General features: G+C 47.6%; 1 protein-coding gene across 1 annotated transcript in view; it reads right to left on the reverse strand.

Annotated features, from left to right (window-relative positions):
* The window catches only part of CDHR3 (cadherin related family member 3), a 52,321-nt gene that overhangs the window by 8,347 nt on the left and 24,284 nt on the right, over positions 1-19,690 (reverse strand). The window contains exons 7-14 of the mRNA XM_077746973.1: positions 18,951-19,140; positions 11,124-11,295; positions 9,530-9,632; positions 8,552-8,650; positions 6,638-6,864; positions 4,209-4,380; positions 2,399-2,649; positions 312-493 (exon numbers count right to left, since the gene is read on the reverse strand). Of these exons, the coding sequence (XP_077603099.1) occupies positions 312-493; positions 2,399-2,649; positions 4,209-4,380; positions 6,638-6,864; positions 8,552-8,650; positions 9,530-9,632; positions 11,124-11,295; positions 18,951-19,140 (1,396 nt within the window). The remainder of the gene's footprint in view (positions 1-311; positions 494-2,398; positions 2,650-4,208; positions 4,381-6,637; positions 6,865-8,551; positions 8,651-9,529; positions 9,633-11,123; positions 11,296-18,950; positions 19,141-19,690) is intronic.

Genomic DNA, 19,690 nt, shown 5'->3' on the forward strand with positions numbered 1-19,690 from the left:
TTTTTTTTTTTTTTTCTGAAGCTTTTATCCAGGGCAAGGTCACCAAGAGGTTGAACCCCCAATTTCATTGAGAATGCCTCAAGGACAGAGCAGGTGCCCAGGAAAATGAAAGCAGCCGTTTCCTGGCCCCGCAGGTGATAAAGAGGGTACCAGGACTGCGGGGGGCTGGGATTCCCTCTCCTCATCCACTTTTCCTTCCTTCATGCCAGCTGCGCTCTCTGCCCCATGGAGAAAGCCTAATTCCTACCTTTCCCTCTCCCGACAGCCCTGGAAACAAAGTCCTAAAGGAAGTGGTGGAAAGGGCCACTTACGGAGGTTTCTTGTGCTCCCCAGTCTTGCAGGGACAGTGTCTGTGGATGGCTTTGGCCAACAGGACGAACAGGGACACCAGGAGGCCCAGAAGCAATATGGAGCCCAAAGTGATGACGAAAGGCACATACCATGCTGATGGAGAATAGATGTTTTTTCTCAGGACCTGGTGGATGATCTGGGGCTTGAATGACAGAGAGGGGGGAGGGTGAACTGAGGGTGATTTTGGGAGACATTTTTGACATCGGCACTGCCTCATGTTGGGTGTTGAATCTGTTGTCGGCTCCTGTTATCTACACTGTGCATCCGTGTGCTCAGGATTCTTTGCTGCACCAACCCATTACCTTGTTTATAGTCTTTCTAAGCACCCATGAGATCAGAACCCAGAACATTTAGGAAACTGAAAAGCAACTCCAGGCCTATTTTTATTCTCTTTCCCTCTTTCCCAAATGCTAAAGATTCCATTGGCTTTTTTCACTGCCAAATCATGGCATAACCCCAGGACTGATACAGCCATTGTCTCTCACTGGGAAGGCATGTGCCACAAAAGCTGTTCTTTTATTAACACTTTGTAGGCTTTTTAGTGCTCACTCACTGCATGCTGCACTGCCAGATGAGGGGGCTGACATCATAGGGAAACCCCAAGTTTGGCATTGGCTTCCTAGAGAGGGAGACAGATAGCAAACAAGTTATGGAAATTTTGGGGCTGGAGCGGTCACCATTGGGTCAGGTTGTAAGTCCCAGAATGGTAGAAACTCCTTACCCAGAGGGAGTCACTGGCTCCTACCATAGCTGAAAGCCCTTAATATTATCCTTATGCTTCTGTCCATTGTGGTAAGATTGACTCCAGCACATGGGAGATGGACATTGACCAACTTGTGGTAGGGCTTGGACAAGCAGAATTTGACCACCTGTCACAGGTAAGCTGTCTGAGATTCTAATTACTTTTCCTCTGGGATACTGAAAGTGCGGGGCCACCAACCGAGGGCACAACTTCACTACGAGCAGGAGGAAAGGGGACAAAAGAATCAGCACAAATATAAGCCAGTCCCTCCAAGGAGCAGGGGGAGATAATCCTATTGTCAGATTCCAAGCCTCTCCCTTCCTTTACCACCCTGGTCTGATAATGGCACCTGCTTATTTCTTGCTACCATCTACTGCAATCTGTACTCAATGTGTTCATTCGATATCTGCTTGTAATCTGTCTCCGTCTCTGGGTTGGTGGATCTAAAACATTGTGCACATCAGAATCCCTTTGAAGGTCTTATTAAAAACACCGATCACTGGGCTCCACTCCCAGAGCTTCTGATGCAACATCTCTGGGGATGTGGTTGGGGACTCTAGGGTCCAACATCTTTCCCTGGAGGCCATGGTAATGATCACATTAGGTGAGGTATAATTCCACTTCAATGCTCTGAGGCAGGCCTAAGAATTGACGTTTCTAACAGGCTTCCAGGAAATGCTGTTGCTGATGGTCTGGGGACCACTGACCTGTATTATAAGCTCCATGACAGCAGAGATCATTTTTGGCTTGTTCATCAAAGCGCTTGGCATGTTATAGGTATTCAATCAATATTTATAGATTGAACCAATGACTTCTTTTAGAATAGAGGTGGAGAGTAGGGTACAGATTGGCACACAGAGACTCTTCAAAAGAAGTGGAGAGGAATAAATATACCTAGCAGCTACCTGCCTCTGTGGACCTGACTTGCGATAGCCTGAGTTTTTGGCGAGCAAGTGCAGAAAGGGGCTGTGAAGGGAGCTGCTGGCCACAGGTCCCTGAAAATTGGCTCCTGTGTCACATCACCATAGGTGGTCAATACCTGATCTATCACAATCCGGGGAATAAATACACATTCTTCTTTCCCAACATAGGAAAAGTTAATGGTTCTACAAGTCCAAGGTCTCACTCAGATCTTTTGTCTGCCACCCAGTGACAACTCCAGTCCAGCCCATAGTTGGTGTTCCTGGCAATATCCTAACACCTCAACTCTTTTCAGCTCCTCCCGTATTTCTCCTGGGTCACAGGGCTCCATCAATGTAAATTACAAGGGATGTATCTAGGGAGCTCAGGTTCCAAAGCCCTTACCCTGGTGGTTGTGGTGGCAGTTGTGGTTGGGTCAGGAATGACACTAATACTCAGCGTCACTGTCCCTGTTTCAACGCGAGCCTTAGCTTTCTTCCTGCCAGACAGCAAATTGTCATCGGTTATGTAGACAAGTAGTTTGTAGTCCCAGATCTTGTCAAGCCCACTGGCATAGTCAAAGCGTGTCGCAAGGAGCAGGCTTGTCACGTTGGACCCAGCGCTGGGAGAGAAGGTGAAGTGACTATTGACATTGCCTAAATGAGATGTGATACAAGGATTTGGGGAAAAGAGAGAAAAGGGAGTGAGCAAAACAAGGTGTTCTTAGAAAAACAGTGTATTTCATCCTTTCTCAAACATGCACACCTCAGGTGTAGACCGTGTTTCTGATGCACCAGAGCCAGGTCAGTGATGGGACATGGGCCTTAACCACACCAGAGACCTCACGGGTACAGGGAAACTCTTGCTCACAAACAGTGTGTCTGCAACAGGAACAAAGTAAAATAGGACAGCACCACACCTGTTCCAGGAGAATGGCTGCGATCTTTCTGAGTATTGGGCATAGATTTAATAATCCTGGGGCAGCCTTTCTAGCCAATCCTCACTGTCAGCGTTTATTTGGTAATAATGCCTAACTCACACTCAGACCAACGGGTGGGCGGCAAGAGGCTAGAGGGAGCCATGTCTCCAGCCACGGGCCAAATTCACTCCCATCGCCCTTTGTGGAACATGGCTGGCAATACTAGTGGCAGAGGTCCATGGATCCCCCAAAGGACGGTACCTCCTGGCTTGGCAGGGGTTGCATCCCAGGTCCTCCTGAATCCACCCCAAGCCCCTCTCCCCCACAGCTTGGCTGGGGCTCAAGGCTCACAGCTTAGAATGCCCAGGGCAGAAAGGCTGCCACCCAAGCAGTCCTTGCTCATTCCCCTGGTGGCTCCAGACTCATTACCGACTGAAAGCCAGTAAATGGAGCAGGAGATGATGCAATTTTTACTCCCTTAGCAGCGAAGAGCTCCATCAAGGCCTGAGGGTTCTCTGTATGGATTATTTCCATCTTTGGCAACTGCCGACTTGAGGCGGTCTCTGCCCCTGGGTTTTGTGACAGGGCCTGCTGGAGAGGCTTCCTGCTGTTCGAGTTCCTGCTCCGCCAGGGCTCAGCCAGGGCTCAGCCGGCAGCCGAGATGGATTTTTACTCTCTCATGTGGAATTGCTCTGCCTGTTTGGGTTTAAATCTCTGGCCCCAGCACTTCATTAGATGAGCTATTTTGGTCTAATTTCCATTGAGGGGTGCTCTTTCTTCCCCCCACAGTGGTATATTTTTAAAGAGAGAAAATGAATGGAGTAGAAGAGAATTCCTGAGGACACGTTTCAAAATGCATTTAATCTATTTAATCTATTATTATCCAGAGAGACAACTGGGATTCCCTGCCCCCACTACTAGCTTGGAGGAAAAGAGGTGGTTGAGGAGATGGACGAAAAAAAAATTTTTTTTAAAACTACATTAATGTGATTCACAAATCATGATGGGCTGGGAATTGTAGAGGATGGGGATGCCACCAGTGGGTTCACTTTTCCTTGGGCTTTTGGGCAACCACGGATGGGGGCTTGGGAAGAGTTAGGTGAGGTAGGGAAGCCTGAGTGAGGACTGGGTGGCAGAGGACTGGGAGGCATGACGCTCCTCATCCCTGCTTCCCTCGTTCAAAGTACCCCCCCACACACACACACACTGTGCCCAAATCCATGTATGAGCACAGACCCCCTTCTCCCTCAGCAGCTGCTAAGGCCACCAACACCAGGACCCATGGAAATGGCCTACCTGAGCCAATGGAGTAACGAAAAGACCTGGGGCTGGAATCAAGGTCGATACACGTCAGCTTGAAATTCTGAATGTTTGTGCCAACTCTCAAATCCACTGGGATGGCCAGGAAATAAGAGTTTGGGGTACAAATGGGCTTTTCATCATTTTCTTCCAGGATGTTCACGGTTACCTAGAGCAGCAAGAAGCGGCCATGGTTAGTAGTTAAAACTTGCTGAGAATTTTCTGTGTGCCAGGCACTGGGCAATGTGCTTTTTGTGGACCAGCTCATTGAACCTTGCCTGAGATAGATGATATGGTTATTCCCATTCTACAGATGAGGAAACTGAGGTTTAGAGAGATTAGATAGGGGACCTCAGGCTGTTCAGTTTGGTGAGTGGTGCATTTCAGGCAATTTGAACTCAAGCCTGTCCTACTCCAAGTCCTATGTTATTAACTTCTGTTTGTGTGTGTACATGTGCTCGTGTGCATAGTACATGTATATTCACATACCGCCCCCCCCCCCAACAAATGCATCTAGACATGTGGGCTCATCCCCAGATGATGCTGAGTGGTTTTCCCAGGAGTGATTGTGAACTTACAGTGATGTTCTATACTTACTTGCCCATCACCCTTGTGAATGGGAAGTTCTGTCTTTAACTTTGGATGATGGAGCAATAATTCTCAGCCCTGGTCCCACTTTCATAGACCCTCTCTGGACCAAATGAATTGGACTCTCCAGACGGTGGGGCCCAGGTACTTTTTAAAATGTTCTCCAGCTGATTCTAATATGCAGCCAGGATTCAGGACCACGAGATAGAAGGAGTCAACCCCGTTAAGCCAGGGTCTCATCTGTAACCTGGGCTGTTAGCACGGCACGAAGCCGGTGGCCATAACCTGTCACAAGCAGGAGCCAGCCTCTTCCCCTTCATCATTGTCTTTTATGCTTGGTGAATTGGAATGTGGCCTGGGACACCTGCCAGCACAGAACCACAGAACGTCAGCCCTGAAAGGGACTTATGTGATCATCACCGTTTTTAAAGGCTTATGAATTTTGAGTCGTATTCATTCTACTTTTGAAATTTGGGGATTTCAGCTATTTCTGAGCCCAGGAATAAATTGAAATGTTCACTCTAGTTAGCTCCCAAAGTGGAGTCCATTCATTTTTATCAAAAACCTAGCCTAACAAACACTACAATTATCTTTAACTTAGCCCGTCTTTTGCTCAGCTAGCAATGCCGAGCCTCACACATCATTAAAAACGTGTCCTGTTAATTCAAAGCCACTCATCAGAGGGACTGGACTATTCAGGCGATGGGTTATCAGGTGGTTCTCCATTTAAGAGAGAGAGAAATTGGGACACAAAGATAAGCGTTGCTCAGACCCTCCCCCACCTTGGAAACTTAGGATCAAAGTTGGGAAATGAACTCCGTCTTCTGACTGAACCAGTTGTTCCCTGCCTTCATGCCTGCCACTAGCTAAGAGTCCGCGTTGCCGTATGCTTCATCACTTTACTAACGGGAAAGATCAGAAAATAGTTGCATCTTCCTGGCCAACGTATTGCCTTCAGATAATGTGAACCACAGAAAGCACAGACCTGTTAAACCCTAGCTACTCAAAGGGCAGCCATGGACCAGCTACCTCAGCATCACCTGGAAGAGCATTAGAAATGCAGATTCTGTGGCACCTGGGGGGCTCAGTCGGTTCAATGTCCAACATCAGCTCAGGTCATGATCTCACAGTTCGTGGGTTCAAGCCCTGCATCGGGCTCTGTGCTGACAGCTCAGAGCCTAGAGCGTGTTTCAGATTCTGTGTCTCCCTTTCTTTCTGCCCCTCCTGCTCATGCTCTGTCTGTCTGTCTGTCTCTCTCTTTCTCAAAAATAAGTAAACATTAAAAAAAAGAAGAAGAAATGCAGATTCTGAGGTCCACTCAGACTTGCTGTCTTAGAATCTGCATTTAACCAGATGCTCAACACCAAAAGTTGAGACGCAGCACCGCCCTGGGTCAGACCACCTCATTTTAAGGTCTACCCTATCTAATGCGACACAGGTGGGGTAGGAACATGACAAAACTACTGGGGAGGGGGGAACACATGGCTACAGAACCACACCCCACTTCTAGAAGTATGCATCCCACTGTTAGCCCACGCCCACTGCAAAAACGACAAGAGATGTAGCGAGCAGCGGGAGGAAGATTGCCCACACAGCGCTTATCAATCTTGGTAACCTCCGAGTCATCCACAACCTTGGGCCTACAGATGCCAATCTTTATTTCCCAGGCTCTGCTAGGTGTGTCCGAGTGTGCCGTCCTGGAAACCACTAGTCGTTTCCCGTTACATCTGTCAGATGAGCTCCATTAAGATTGCTCATTGCTACAGCCATGGAAGGTGCCCAAGAAAGCCCACGTCAACCATTTGGGCTGGTGTGAACACACCAATAGCCCCACTCACTGTGACTGAGCTTGTGTCCTCGCTGTTGGTGGCCTGGATTCTGAGAATATAGACAGGAGTTGTTTCATAGTCGGCTTTAGTCACCAGTTGGAGTTCTCCTGTCTGGGGATTGATCCAAAATATGTTTGGGAACTGGAGGCTGGCCCCTCCGGAGTTGATGGAGTACACGACTCGGCTCGGAGGAAAGTCCTTATCAGTGGCACGCACTTGTCCAACCCGGCTTCTCGCTAGAAGAATAAGGCACCTGAGATTAGTCCTGCTTTGGGAGGTGAGGGGAGGCTTCAGGAACACACATTCTCACTGCCACGGGCAGAAAGACTTATGGAGGTCTCTTTGCTGTTCAAACTCTATATGTTTTATGTCTTCTATTCTATTAAAATCAAATCATGCTAATGAGCACCCAATGGGTTACTGGCCCTATGATCCAAGCAGTAGAGTAAGGTGTAAAAGACAATTCAAGCTTTTATCTAGACTCACCAATTAGGATGTGATCATAAACAACACTGCAAAGAACATCTTCACCTGTACTCATTTTGGAGCTGTGCTGCCTAAATGTCTTCTGCATCTTTCAAATTTTAACGAGCATGAATTGCTCTTATAAACAAGATGAAAAATAAAGTTTTTTAAAAAATGTTTATTTCTGAGAGTGCGAGAGAGAGACTATGGGGGAGGGGCAGAGAGAAAGGGAGACAGAGAATCTGAAGCAGGCTCCAGACTAACAAATGCAGCAGTAATATGAATTCTTATGAATTCACAGATCTTATTATAATTATCGATTACCTACTTTGGGTCAAGCATTTAGTGCTGGGGTCATATAGTTAAATAAGAAGCGTCAGCTCTCAAGAGTCATGAGATCATGACCTGAGCCAAAGTCGGACGCTCAACCAAACCATCCAGGCACCCCAAAATAGAAACAATTTTTTAAAGGGTTTAGCAACCAATCCTGATTGGAGTAGAGAATTTTAAATAAAGATATAAGGAATTAAAAGGATTTTCTTCAGACCCTCTTTTTGTGCTTTGTTTAAAATTTAATATCAGGAGGGGTGCCTGGGTGGCTCAGCTGGTTGAGCGTCCAACTCTTGGTTTTGGCTCAGGTCATGATCTCACAGTTCATGAGTTCGAGCCCGCGATGGGCTCTGTGGTGATTTGGGATTCTCTCTCTCAAAACAACTAAATAAATTTTTTTAAAGTAAGCTTTTCTTTAAAAAAAAAAAAAAGTGGGGCGCCCGGGTGGCTTAGTCGGTTTAGCGTCCGACTTTCGCTCAGGTCATGATCTAGCGGTTCGTGGGTTCGGGCCCCGCATCGGGCTCTGTGCTGACTGCCGGCTCAGAGCTTGGAGCCTGTTTCGGAGTCTGTCACTCCCTCTCTCTCTGACCCTCCCCTGCTCATGCTGTCTCTCTCTCTCCTAGAAATAAATAAAACATTAAAAAAAAAAAAAGAAATCAAGGTGTCAACAAAGGGCAAAAAAAGTGGATCCTATTACCGGAGAGAAAATGTCTTTATTTTGTTTTTAAATGTACGAAACCAAATGATGGGAAATCTTTTCTCTATTTTTAAATTTCTATCCTCTGAGTGAGCTGGATAAAAATTGCAGTGGAGACTAAGGGAAAACTTAGGCTACAGAAAGGGAAGATGAGCAGAATCAGGCAGGCAGACAAGGAAGCAATCAGGGTCTGGAGAAATGCAGTTTAAACAATAGTTTTCAAAACCTAGGTTTCACCTGAAGGGCTCCTCAGCAGTAAGGACAATTTAAAAAGAAATAAGAGCTGCAATAAACAGGAATGAGCTGTGAGTTGCTGTGCACCATGCCACCCAGGGCCCCTGTGCTGGAGGGAGCTTCTCCTCTGCTAAGTGCACATCAGGATGGAGGGGTCTGCCAAGAGCACTGGGGTCGGGGTTTTGTCTACCACTTACCTGGCCTTAATTCTGACACATCAAACACATAGGAAGGTCTATCAAAGATAAGAGGAAACTCATTTTCTGGCTTCGTGAGGATGTAAATGTAGATGTTCTCTAAAAGCAGAGACAGAAAAAGAAATGTTTAATTTTAATACCCCATTCTCACTCCTTTGTTTATTCACCGTGTTTAAAGCACCTGCTGGGTACCTGCTCTGAGCAAAATAAAGGGGATTCAAGGCGAATGAGACCTGGTGGGTCCTGCTTTCCCCATGCGTAGGGCAGTTGCCCTTAGCTAAATACACGTACGGGTCACTACAGACGCCAGAGGAAGGGCCAACTGGCTCACAGGGATATTTAGTTACACAAATGGGAACAAGGTGGAGTGGGGGTGGGGGTTCTGGGCATGTGTATGGATACCGAAGTATATACCTGCATGACTCTCTTAGGAAAACTGCAGGCTGGTGGCCTTGTTGGAAGAAGGGAGCTTAGGGGTGGGACACCAGAGCTGAAATCAGAGAGCCAGGCAGAGGCCAGGGATGAAAGTCCCTATGTGCCAAGCCAGAGACTTTGAATTTGAACCTGACAGCTACTGGGAGACACTTGGAGGGCTTTCAGCAAAGACATGATATAATGGTATTTGCGTTTCCTGAAAATCGCTGTCAGAATGTGGAGGGTACACTGGAAAGGGGCAAGACAAAAGCTAGATAGAAAGATCCTTAAAAGACTCTTAGTGTTATAATTGAGCCAAGAAAGAAGAGAGGTTCTGCATTCCATCACTGCTAGCGCGTGGGGGTGGGGCAGGAGAAAGGACTGGGAGACTCGTGACCGTGCTTGGTGAAGGACAGGAGGAGGCTGGGCTGATTCCCAAGTGTTTGGGTTTCTGAAGGCTCCTTTTGAACCCAAATGCCTAGCCCAATCCCAAGTACTTCCTAGCATGGTTTAGTTGTTGCTACGTGAAATAAAGCTTCATGAATAAATAAAAAGGATACTTGCTTTTGTGGTAAGGAGGGGCAACATCCTGCACCTGGATTATCACAGTGTACTTATTGCCGGCTGCTAGATTGCTTGTGTTTTCATAATCTAGGTGACCAATCAACTAGATTAAAACAGAGATATCATGTTAGGCAGAACAAACAATCCTTTTAATTCAACTGACAGAGAAGACATTTTCATATACTGTTAATGGGTATGTAAAACCTTTCTGGAAAGCATGTTGCCTATTAGAGGAGCTTTAATGAATTACATCCATACCTTTGCTCACTGCTAGAGAATTGATTCCAAAGAATTTACCAGGAGAATCTATGTTTAAAGACGTTCGTCAAGCACTACTGCCCAGCGGCAGAGGCTCACGATCTCAGGTTTGTTGAAGAGAAACACAATATAGAATCCTACGAGCAGGGATCTTTCCATCATTTAAAATATCTATGCAACTTGGGTGCCTGGGTGGCTCAGTCAGTTAAGCATCTGACTCTTGATTTTGGCTCAGGTCATGATCTCACAGTTGGTGGGTTCGAGCCCCACACTGGGCTCTGTGCTGACAGTGTGGAGCCCGCTTGAGATTTCCTCTTTCTCTCTCTCTCTCTCTACCACTTCCCTGCTTGCTTGTGCCCTCTTTCTCTCTCAAAGTAGATAAATAAATACATAAAAATTTTATGGAATATACATAAAATCGATGCCTCAGGAAGAAGACGAGAGGGTAATATATCAAAGTGTTAATAGTGGTTATCACTGAGTTGTAAGGCTTTTAGTGTTTTCTACATCCTACAGTGAAGATGTATTAATTTTCTAAACAGAAAAAAATCGAAATTATATTTTAGTTGACACGTGTGAATAAAATTGGTAAGACTTTCTTGGGGGTGGAAAAAGGGCTTGGGATGAGAGGCAAAGACAGGCTGCCTAGGAGGCTGCCTGTTCTCCTCCCTGAGGCTCTATCTCTGATGCAAAGACCTCCCCGTACTCCCAGACCATGCTCCCACCTTCTTCTGCCTTCCCCCTTCCTCTCCTCCTTCTCCATCACTCTCCAGCAGGAACCCTGTAGGTAAAGGTCTTGCACAGCCTGATTGAGACCCGTCTTCTATGGCCCTCTGTCTTCCAATTCAGCTTCTGCCCCTGTGGAGACACTGTGGAGTGGGGCACCTACACACCCCCATTTCCTCATTCTCTGTTGGGTGTCCAGTGGTTCCACATGGCTGAATTTAGCAAGACACACTCAGGGCCCTGGATTGGCTTTCTCTCCCCTCACACGTCTCTGGGCCTGAGATGGGCACTCAAGTAAACAAAAGTGTGTGAGCCCAGTGGGCTCTAACTTGGCTGTAGGCACCACACTGAACAGGCATGCCAAATTGTGATGAATCCAGTCCTTAGCACCCCAGGCACAACTATGCATAAGAAATGATTCCTGGTACTTGGGTAAAATAAAGAGCAAATGGGGAAAAACAGAGTCACTATTAAGTTTGTCGGTTACCGGTTACCGTCGCTTCGAGAGGGAGTTACCTTGGAAATTGCTCTCTATGGGGCAGCAAAAGCACTATGCATGTCACACCAGCTCCCCCATGCCCTTTCAATGATGCAATGACCATGAACTGACCACGATTTTTCCAGAGCCAGCTGGATCCTGTGAAAATCTGCCGCTAACCCCCACTCCAGATGGCGTGCTGAAGTTGAATTGGTTGTTTGGTGCTTTGCTGTCATCATCAGAGCAGAACTTGTTCAGGTCCAGAAGCGACGTCCCCTTGGCTGCTCTTTCAGGCACCATAATGCTGGCGAAAAGACACGATTCAATATTTTCCCCCAACAAATGGTGATTGAGTGTCGCTTCTGACAGAGCCCTGAGCTAGACACCTCTGCTTTAATTTTTGTTCAAAGCTAGTTCACAGTTACTGTGGTTACTGCCTAATGGGTTCCCTGCTCTGCCCTTCCCTCCTTTCGGACTGTTCTAAACACAGCAGCCGGAGAGATCCTGTTAAAATGTTGTCAGGTCACGCCACTCCTCTGCTCCAAAATCCCCAATGGCTTCTCATTGCACTCCAAGCCCTCACTTTGATCTTCATGATGTGCACCCCTGCCTTGCCTTACCTGTCTGAGCTCATCAGCTCAAAGGTTCCTTGCTTGCTCCCACCTTCTGCCTCCTGGTCCTCCTCGAACTCCACCCAGGCTCAGGCCTCAGGCCACCCACTAGCTCACAACTCCCTCCCCACATGTCCCCATGGCTTAGACGGGCACTTTCTTTAGTCTCCGATCCGTCGCACCTTCTCAGGAGGCCACCCTGGCGACCCTCTCTCGAATGTCAGCCACTCCCTCCCCTTGTTTCCTCTCCTGTTCCCCGCCCCCGCTTCATTTTTCATCCTTAGCATAACCATTTTCCAATATACTGCATGGTTACTTATTTATCCGGTTTGTCTCCTGTTTCCCCTCCCAGAAAGTAAGCTCCAGGAGGACAGGGGCCTGTGTCTGCTCTGTTCTTGGCATGCTCACTAGTGTTTGTTGGATGGGTGAATGTTGATCCAGGAGACCAGCACAGCTGTGAGGAAGAATAATGGAGACATAGAATTCTGCCCTGCCTGCCAGGGGTTTATAACCTGGTTAGGGCAAATCCCTGGACCCCACATGTCTCACCTCCCTTGATTTGAAAATTGGGAATTCTGTTCTAATGCCTCTGATATCATAAAAGCGTCTCCTAACACCTTAGTATCATTCACCCAATAGAGGTGTCTTTTTTTTTTAATTAAAGTTTTTATTTATTTATTTGAGATAGAGAGTAAGAAAATGAGTAGGGGTTAGGGGAGACAGACAATCCAAAGCAGACTTTGTGCAGACAGCCTGATGCGGGGCTCGAACTCACTAACCATGAAATCATGACCTGAGCCGAAGTGGAACATTTAACTGACTGAGCCTCCCAGGAGTCCCTGAGTAGAGGTTTTTTAAGGCTTGAATTCAGGAGTCCCAATCTCAGTTGACTCCAGTAGCACAAAGGAGTAAAGCTGCCCCCAAACTCAGAGCCATCCGGTCCAGCCTAGCTTGGTGTGGGAGGCCCCGAGGAAGTGTGATCAGTTCGTTAAGGGACTTCACCGTGTCTCCAGTTTTCAGTTTTTCCATCTGTAAACTAAATCTAAATCGTGTCAGTTAGCTCTTGCTTCCTCACAAACCGGCCCAAACCTTAGTGGCTTAAAAGTATAGGCACATGAGGGCCACAGGTCTCTGCTTCATACTGTCGATAACCCTGCGTGACACCGGCCGAGAATCTTCACGTGGACATCTCAGGTTCCCAAAAGTAGCAAGTGAGGACAAACCCCAGTGCATACACACCGTTTGAGCCCCTGAGGCATCATGCTTGAGTGTCCCAATGGCCAAAGCAATTGGCATGGTCAAGTCCAAATCCAAGGATCAGAGAGAGAAACCCATTTCCTGATGAGAGGAATGGCAGAATCATGCTGCCAAGGGGCGTGGGTGCAGGCAGAGAGGAATTTGTGGCTGGTGTTTGGTTTGGTTTGGTTTTTGCTATCTACCTTAATCATTTCTTTCTTAAAAAATATGTCATGGCTGCCACGAGAACGTGCCTGGAAGACCCCCAACCAAGGAGCATGACTGACCACAGACCCCAGCTGCTGTGCTCTGAAATCCATTGTTTCATGTGCTGACTTTGCAGAAAAAGCTAGAACATTTCCACCCACCCTCTCTCCCTTCACTCAGATCAGACTTGCATCATGGTCGGATGGCTCCCCCAGCCTACTCTTAGCTCTCTCTGTTCTCCCCTCCCCCACAGCCATGCCCCCCTATAAAAGCCTCACACATTTAATCCTGTCTTAGTGTCTTGTTCTCAGAACACCAGACTAACGTGTGTTAAGTTCCCTAATCCTCTGCACTATCACCTCTCTCTCCAAATTATATTCCCTTCTACATCCCACATCATCTCTCTCTCTTTTTTTTAATGTTCGTTTATTTTTGAGAGAGACAGAGAGAGAGAGAGAGAGAGACAGTGCACAAGCTGGAGAGGGACAGAGAAAGAGGGAGACACAGAATCTGAAACAGGTTCCAGGCTCTGAGCCATGAGTACAGAGCCCAACACGGGGCTCCAACTCATGAACTAAGCCGAAGTCAGATGCTCAACCGACTGAGCCACCTAGGTTCCCCCTATACCATTTCTTTCTTTCTTTTTTTTTTTATGTTTTTTAATTTATTTCTAGGGGAGAGAGAGAGAGAGACAGTGTGAGCAGGGGAGGGTCAGAGAGAGAGAGGGAGTCACAGACTGAAACAGGCTCCAGGCTCTGAGCTGGCAGTCAGCACAGAGCCCGATGTGGGGCTCGAACCCACGAACCGCGAGATCATGACCTAAGCGAAAGTTGGACGCTTAACCGACTAAGCCACCCAGGCGCCCCCCCATACCATTTCTTAATGCCATCTAATGTGGGCTCTGGGCTCAACAAATGTCTGAAGATAAATGTCTGACAGCTAGGATGGTTTTGGGCTGTTGAGGATAATTGGGCTTGCTTCCTGGAAAGCATTTTTTCTGACAGGTACCTATTTGGTAAAGACAACTTCTGTTTCAGCAGAATTGGGGCCCAAATATTTTTATTCCTGTCTTTACTATACACAGTCATAGTTTTATTCATAAGTGCTTAGAATAGGTGTCACTTATTAAACACCAATTATATACTGTATCATAATAAGCACCTTAAAAACACTATCTTTAGGGACAACTAGGGGGCTCAGTCACTTAAGCATTGGACTCTTGATTTCAGCTCAGATCATGATCTCAGCGTGGTGAGATCGAGCCCTGCATCGGACTGCACACTGAGTGTGGAGCCTGCTTAAGATTCTCTTTCTCTCTCTCTCTCTCTCTCTACCACTCCTGCTCTCTCTCTAAAAAACAAAAACAAAAACAAAAAAACCCCCAAAAACCCAAGGGGTGCCTTGGGTGGCTCAGTTGGTTAAGCATCCAACTCTTGGTTTCAGCTCAGGTCATGATCTTGCAGTTTGTGAGCTCGAGCCCCACATAGGGCTCCATGCTGCTTGGGATTCTGTGTCTCCCTCTCTCTCTGCCCCTCCCCTGCTCATGCTCTCTCTCTCTCTCTCTCAAAATAAATAAATAAATATTCAAAAATGCTTTTAGGGGCGCCAGGGTAGCTCAGTAGGTTAAGCATCCTGCTTTGGCTCAGGTCATGATCTCGCAGTTTGTGGGTTCAAGCCCCAAGTCGGGCTCTGTGCTGACAGCTCAGATCTTGGAGCCTGCTTTGGATTCAGTGTCTCCCTCTCTCTGCCTCTCCCCGGTTTCTGCTCTGTCTCTCTCTCAAAAATAAATAGACATGGGGTGCCTGGTGGCTCAGTCAGTTAAGCGTCTGACTCCAGCTTAGGTCATGATCTCACAGTTCGTGCGTTCAAGCCCTCCGTCAGGCTTTGTGCTGACAGCTCAGAGCCTGGAGCCTGCTTTGGGTTCTGTGTCTCCCTCTCTCTCTGTCCCTCCCCTGCTTGTACTCTGTCTGTCTGTCTCTCTCAAGAATAAGTAAATATTTTAAAAAATTAAAAATGAATAAATAGACATTAAAAATTTTTTTAAGTTTAAAAACAAACCCCAAAAACCAAAACTGAAACAAGCAAACAAACACTATCTACAATTCTCTGTCTTCAAGAGCTTTGTATTCTTGTCCTCATTTTACAGGTAGAGAAAGAGTGGCCCAAGACAGCTGGTGCAGGCAGGCATGCTTCTCTATTGTCTGTGTTAGTAAATTCTAGTTAAGGTCCATCAGTGACTCTGCAGGCCACAGACAGTTTGGGGATCTGGACCTCGATTCCAACTCTATGGAAGCCAAGGTGTTGCATCATCCAAAGAATCCAGGAGCCTGAAGCCAGACCTGTCATGCACTCCGCCTCTCAGGGCTGCCTCGCATGTTTTCATTCTTCCCTGACAGTCAGAATTCTTCCCCCAAATGTGTGACTTGGAAAGCCGCTCCCCCTCATTCATCAAGCCCTGCCCAAAGGCTGGCTGCCCTCGCCCCCAGCCATCTGACTACGTTCCCTCCCCACGCAAAGGTGATTGGCCCCACTGCAGTCTGAGTCTGCTGACCTTCTCCGCCTCTGGCTCACAAACAGCTTGCGAAGCGCTTTCAGCCAAGTGCAGGACAATTTACAACCGGAGCGGGGGCTGTCAAGGCGCCTTTGATGCCTCCACCCGGCCCAGGGCTCTTTCATCACCAGCCTGGGAAAGCCTCAGGGGCCTCACTGCTAAGGGCTATTTCCATCTCTAGGCCAGCCAGAGCCTGCAGGGACCCCGTGTGACCCAGGGGGGCAGCAGGGAGCTGGCCACCTGCCTCCGACCCACTGCGTGCTGGCGCCCTCCCACTCTCTTCTACCTGCTCTCCCAAACTCCCCTGCGGGGACCATGCCGAGAGCCCTGAAGAAGGAATAAATCTTCAGGGGCCTGTGTTGTCAGAGCTAGTGACTGCACCGTCCTGTTCTGCTGGGTTTTGACCCACCTAGGTGCACGGCGAGAGTGGAGAGGGAGTATGGACAGGTGGTGGGTGATGCCCCTGGAGTTTACAAATAAGGCTGGGCTTTTGGAATAAAGACTTTGACCTCTGGGACTGCAGAAGGAGCCCTTTCGTGGCCCCTCCTCACATCTTGGCTTTCAACAGGCTGCCTACAGCCTGGACAAGCCCCGAGGAGGGACTCGAACATTGCTGAGAGCTACTTTCAGTAATCAATACAGTTAGTCCAGTTACTCCTTGGCGTTGACCTTCACGGCTAATTTGGAGAGAAGATTATCAAGAGCAGAGCTCTGCATGAGCTTGCCTGGACAGTCGAGGATATTCACACTGTGGTTTCACCGGCGAATATGGAATGCAGTCTGCAAACTGTCATTCTACACGCCCCGGGGAGTCTGGACCACAGGAAGCCATAGTACACGCCTTGCAGAAGTGCACCAGGAGGGGAGAAAACAGGCAGGGAAGATTGGAGACAGCATGGCCTCTCTAGTCATTGCTTCTCAGAGCTCTTACACCTCAACCCACAGCCTCCACTTCTCAGGGTGGCAGAGCAAAGGAGAGCAGGAGGGCAGAAGGGCAGGGCACAGGGACAAGAAATAGAGCCACCCAAGAGTGCTAGCATAGATTTCGATTTTCAAAGAAAGTGTGACCCTGTATGGCATCCTTGCTCCATCCCCAGGGCCCAGACTCAGCAGAGGTGGTTTCCATTTCTGCGTATAATAGTGTGTGGGGCACCTGGGTGGCTCAGTCGGTTAAGCAAATGACTTTGGCTCAGGTCATGATCTCACGGTTCGTGGATTCAAGCCCCGCGTCAGGCTCTGTGTTGACAGCTGAGAGCCTGGAGCCTGCTTCAGATTCTCTGTCTCCCTCTCTCTCTGACCCTCCTCTGCTTGTGCTGTCTCCCCAACTCTCTCTCTCAGAAATAAATAAAACATTAAAAAATTAAACAAAAAATAGTGTGGAAGTCACCACCCTAAGTACCCATGGCAACCATCCCCACCCATCAAACGGACTCTAAGGTTAGGGTTGGAATAGAAACCTATTACCTGGTCAAGGCTATTGTTGAGTTGATGGGGGCCTCAGCTGGAAGCAGATGGCAAATTAGGATAATTCTCAGAGGGTGCACAAGGGGTATATGGAAATCCCCGAGGGATGGGGCAGGTATCTCAGAGCTGGTAAGAGTGGAGCTCCTTTAGCTCTAGGCTCTAGGCTCAGAGGAGCCAGTGGAGGGAGCAGTTCCTGAAGCTGGAACAGAGACAGATAACTGTGCAGAGGACTGCCTTATAGGATCTGGGGACTTCAGGAGGTGGGGGACTTCTCCAGCTGACAGTCATGAAACCAGATGGATAAATACCCCAACTTCACTCTGTCTCTCATTCCAGGGCCACTCATTGGCCAACCAGAAGAAGCTGCAGGGCAGGGGGCCAAGTGCTTACCACATAGGTCAGTCCCTCACAGAGTAGGGTGGGGTAGTGCGGAGGCTGGATCTGGAGGGGCAAGTCAGATGTCTCCAAAACTGGGTTTAATTGTTCCGGTACCAGCCTCTAGGCCACACTGACTTTGAGCATCACCCCGGGCATGCCAACTGAGAAAACAGGGAGATGCTCATACCCATAATAACAGAATTTATTCATATCTCTACTGCTGACCCTTGACAATCTTTGTCTTTTGTCCTTTATCCTAGGGTCCTCTGTCTTTTGCATGCCACACTATGGATTGGACCTATGTCCAAAGTCACCTGGAGCTTAAAAAGTGACCTTGCAAAACCTGTCAAAGATGAACTCAGAGGAGGACTCTTGCCATGGGGACATCTGAAAGGGGACCTGCTTGGACTCAATTGAGCCTTGCTCCAGACGTAGGGCACTCTCCAGATGCCAGTGTCACTGTGGAGGTGCCCTCCCACCCCCATGAGGAACCACCTTCATGGTCCCAAGAGATTGAGACTAGCAAGTAAGAAGCCACAGAGAAGCAAGTAACCTGGGGAACTACTAATGTAGCATTTAGACAAAATACTTAGTAGGGAGACAGTGCCATTTTCAAAAAGGCATATTAAACGAGACACAAGGGACCTTATTTTTATTAAAAATTTTTTAAAATATTTATTTATTTTTGAGAGAGACCAACTGCAAGTGGGAGAGGGGCAGAGAGAGAGAGAGAGACAGAATGAAGCAGGCTCCAGGCTCCAAGCTGTCAGCTCAGAGCCCGATGCGGGCCTCGAACTCATGAACTGTGAGATCATGACCTGAGCTGAACTCAGACACTTAACTGATGGAGCCACCCAGGCGCCCCAAGGGACCTTATTTTTAACTAATACTGAACAGGCTGTGACACAAAGAATAGGTCAACGTGTGCAAAATAACTTGTTTCTGCATTCCCCCCCTTTTGGTTGCCTTTTGTTTACGGGCAATTAAGTTGTGTAAGGTGAATTAAATGCTTTGTTTTGTTTTAGGTAAATACTTGGTTTGATTTATTCCTATTCCTGGTGGTGTGTTTCTCCGGGAGCTCCTGGCTACTAATCCTAAGTCTCAAGTATCTATTATAACTGCTAACTAACAGTGCTGTCCTGCCACCAGAGGCAATAAATAAAGAAAAGGCACATTCCAGAGAGAGTCTCACAAATCCCGTGGTACTTTTCACCAAAGAAGATGAGCATGCTATAGAAGAGAGCAAGAAAAAACAAAACAAACAAGGAAACAAGAAATTTGGGGGGGCAGAGTACAAAAGTGGAGAAGGGAAGCAATGAAAAAGAAAGAAAAAAAGAGAGGGAAATAAAAAAGGATCGAGAAAGAAAAACCTATCAACCAAACTAGACACCTCAAGTATTTTGGCTTACATTCTGGAGGCCTGTCCCAGATGCCCATGATTCTTTGATCCCTGTCAGAGAAGGCACAAGGTTGAGGACCACCGAGGAGGGGAGCCGCCCAGCACGTGAATACCTGAAGGTGAACTTGGTACACGTAGGAGGGTTGTCATTAATGTCTTCCACAACGAAGGTTATCTGCATGCGATTCTCTTGACCCCCCGAGGGTCTGTCCTTCACCAGAACTTCCAGAGAAATGGTGGGATTTTGTCTTAATTGACCTGCATCTCGGTCTAGCCTGCGGGCCACTTGGATCGTACCGGTCACTAACGAGGCAAACGTGAGAGCATTACCCTTTGGAACTTGAAGGCGATTGGAGAGATCACTGTGATATGAGGACTGGCTTGTATGGACAATACCCTCTGTACAAACACATGTTTAAAAACTCATGTACGTTCCTATATTAGACATTGATCGGGGTGCCTGGCCTGACTCTTCTAGAACTTTTCACGTCTAACTTCAGGGTTGGGTCCCGTTCCTTGCCCATAGTTGACCAGACTGGTAGACAGCTGACTCCAGTTTGACCCACTAGTTCTCTTACTGGGGAATGTGTAACGGAGAGACACATAAGTCAGGGTACCAGTGGAGTTACAGATCAGAGGCCAGACTCTAGCTATGAGGGCGGATGGGAGAAAGCTGTTTCGCACTTTCCTGTGCCTCACCGGTTCTCATGAGCTACCCAGGGTCCTGTTGATATATGTCCCCTACCTTTTTTTTTTTTTTTTCTTCTGGTGCTTGGTTTGGCTTGCCTTCATTTCTGTTACTTGAGACCGGAGCCTCAATAAATACTTTCCAAAAACCCACCACATTTGTTAA

Source organism: Crocuta crocuta, unplaced genomic scaffold (assembly GCF_008692635.1).
Source record: "Crocuta crocuta isolate KB4526 unplaced genomic scaffold, BGI_CrCroc_1.0 scaffold396, whole genome shotgun sequence".
In the NCBI taxonomy this organism is placed as follows: domain Eukaryota; kingdom Metazoa; phylum Chordata; class Mammalia; order Carnivora; family Hyaenidae; genus Crocuta; species Crocuta crocuta.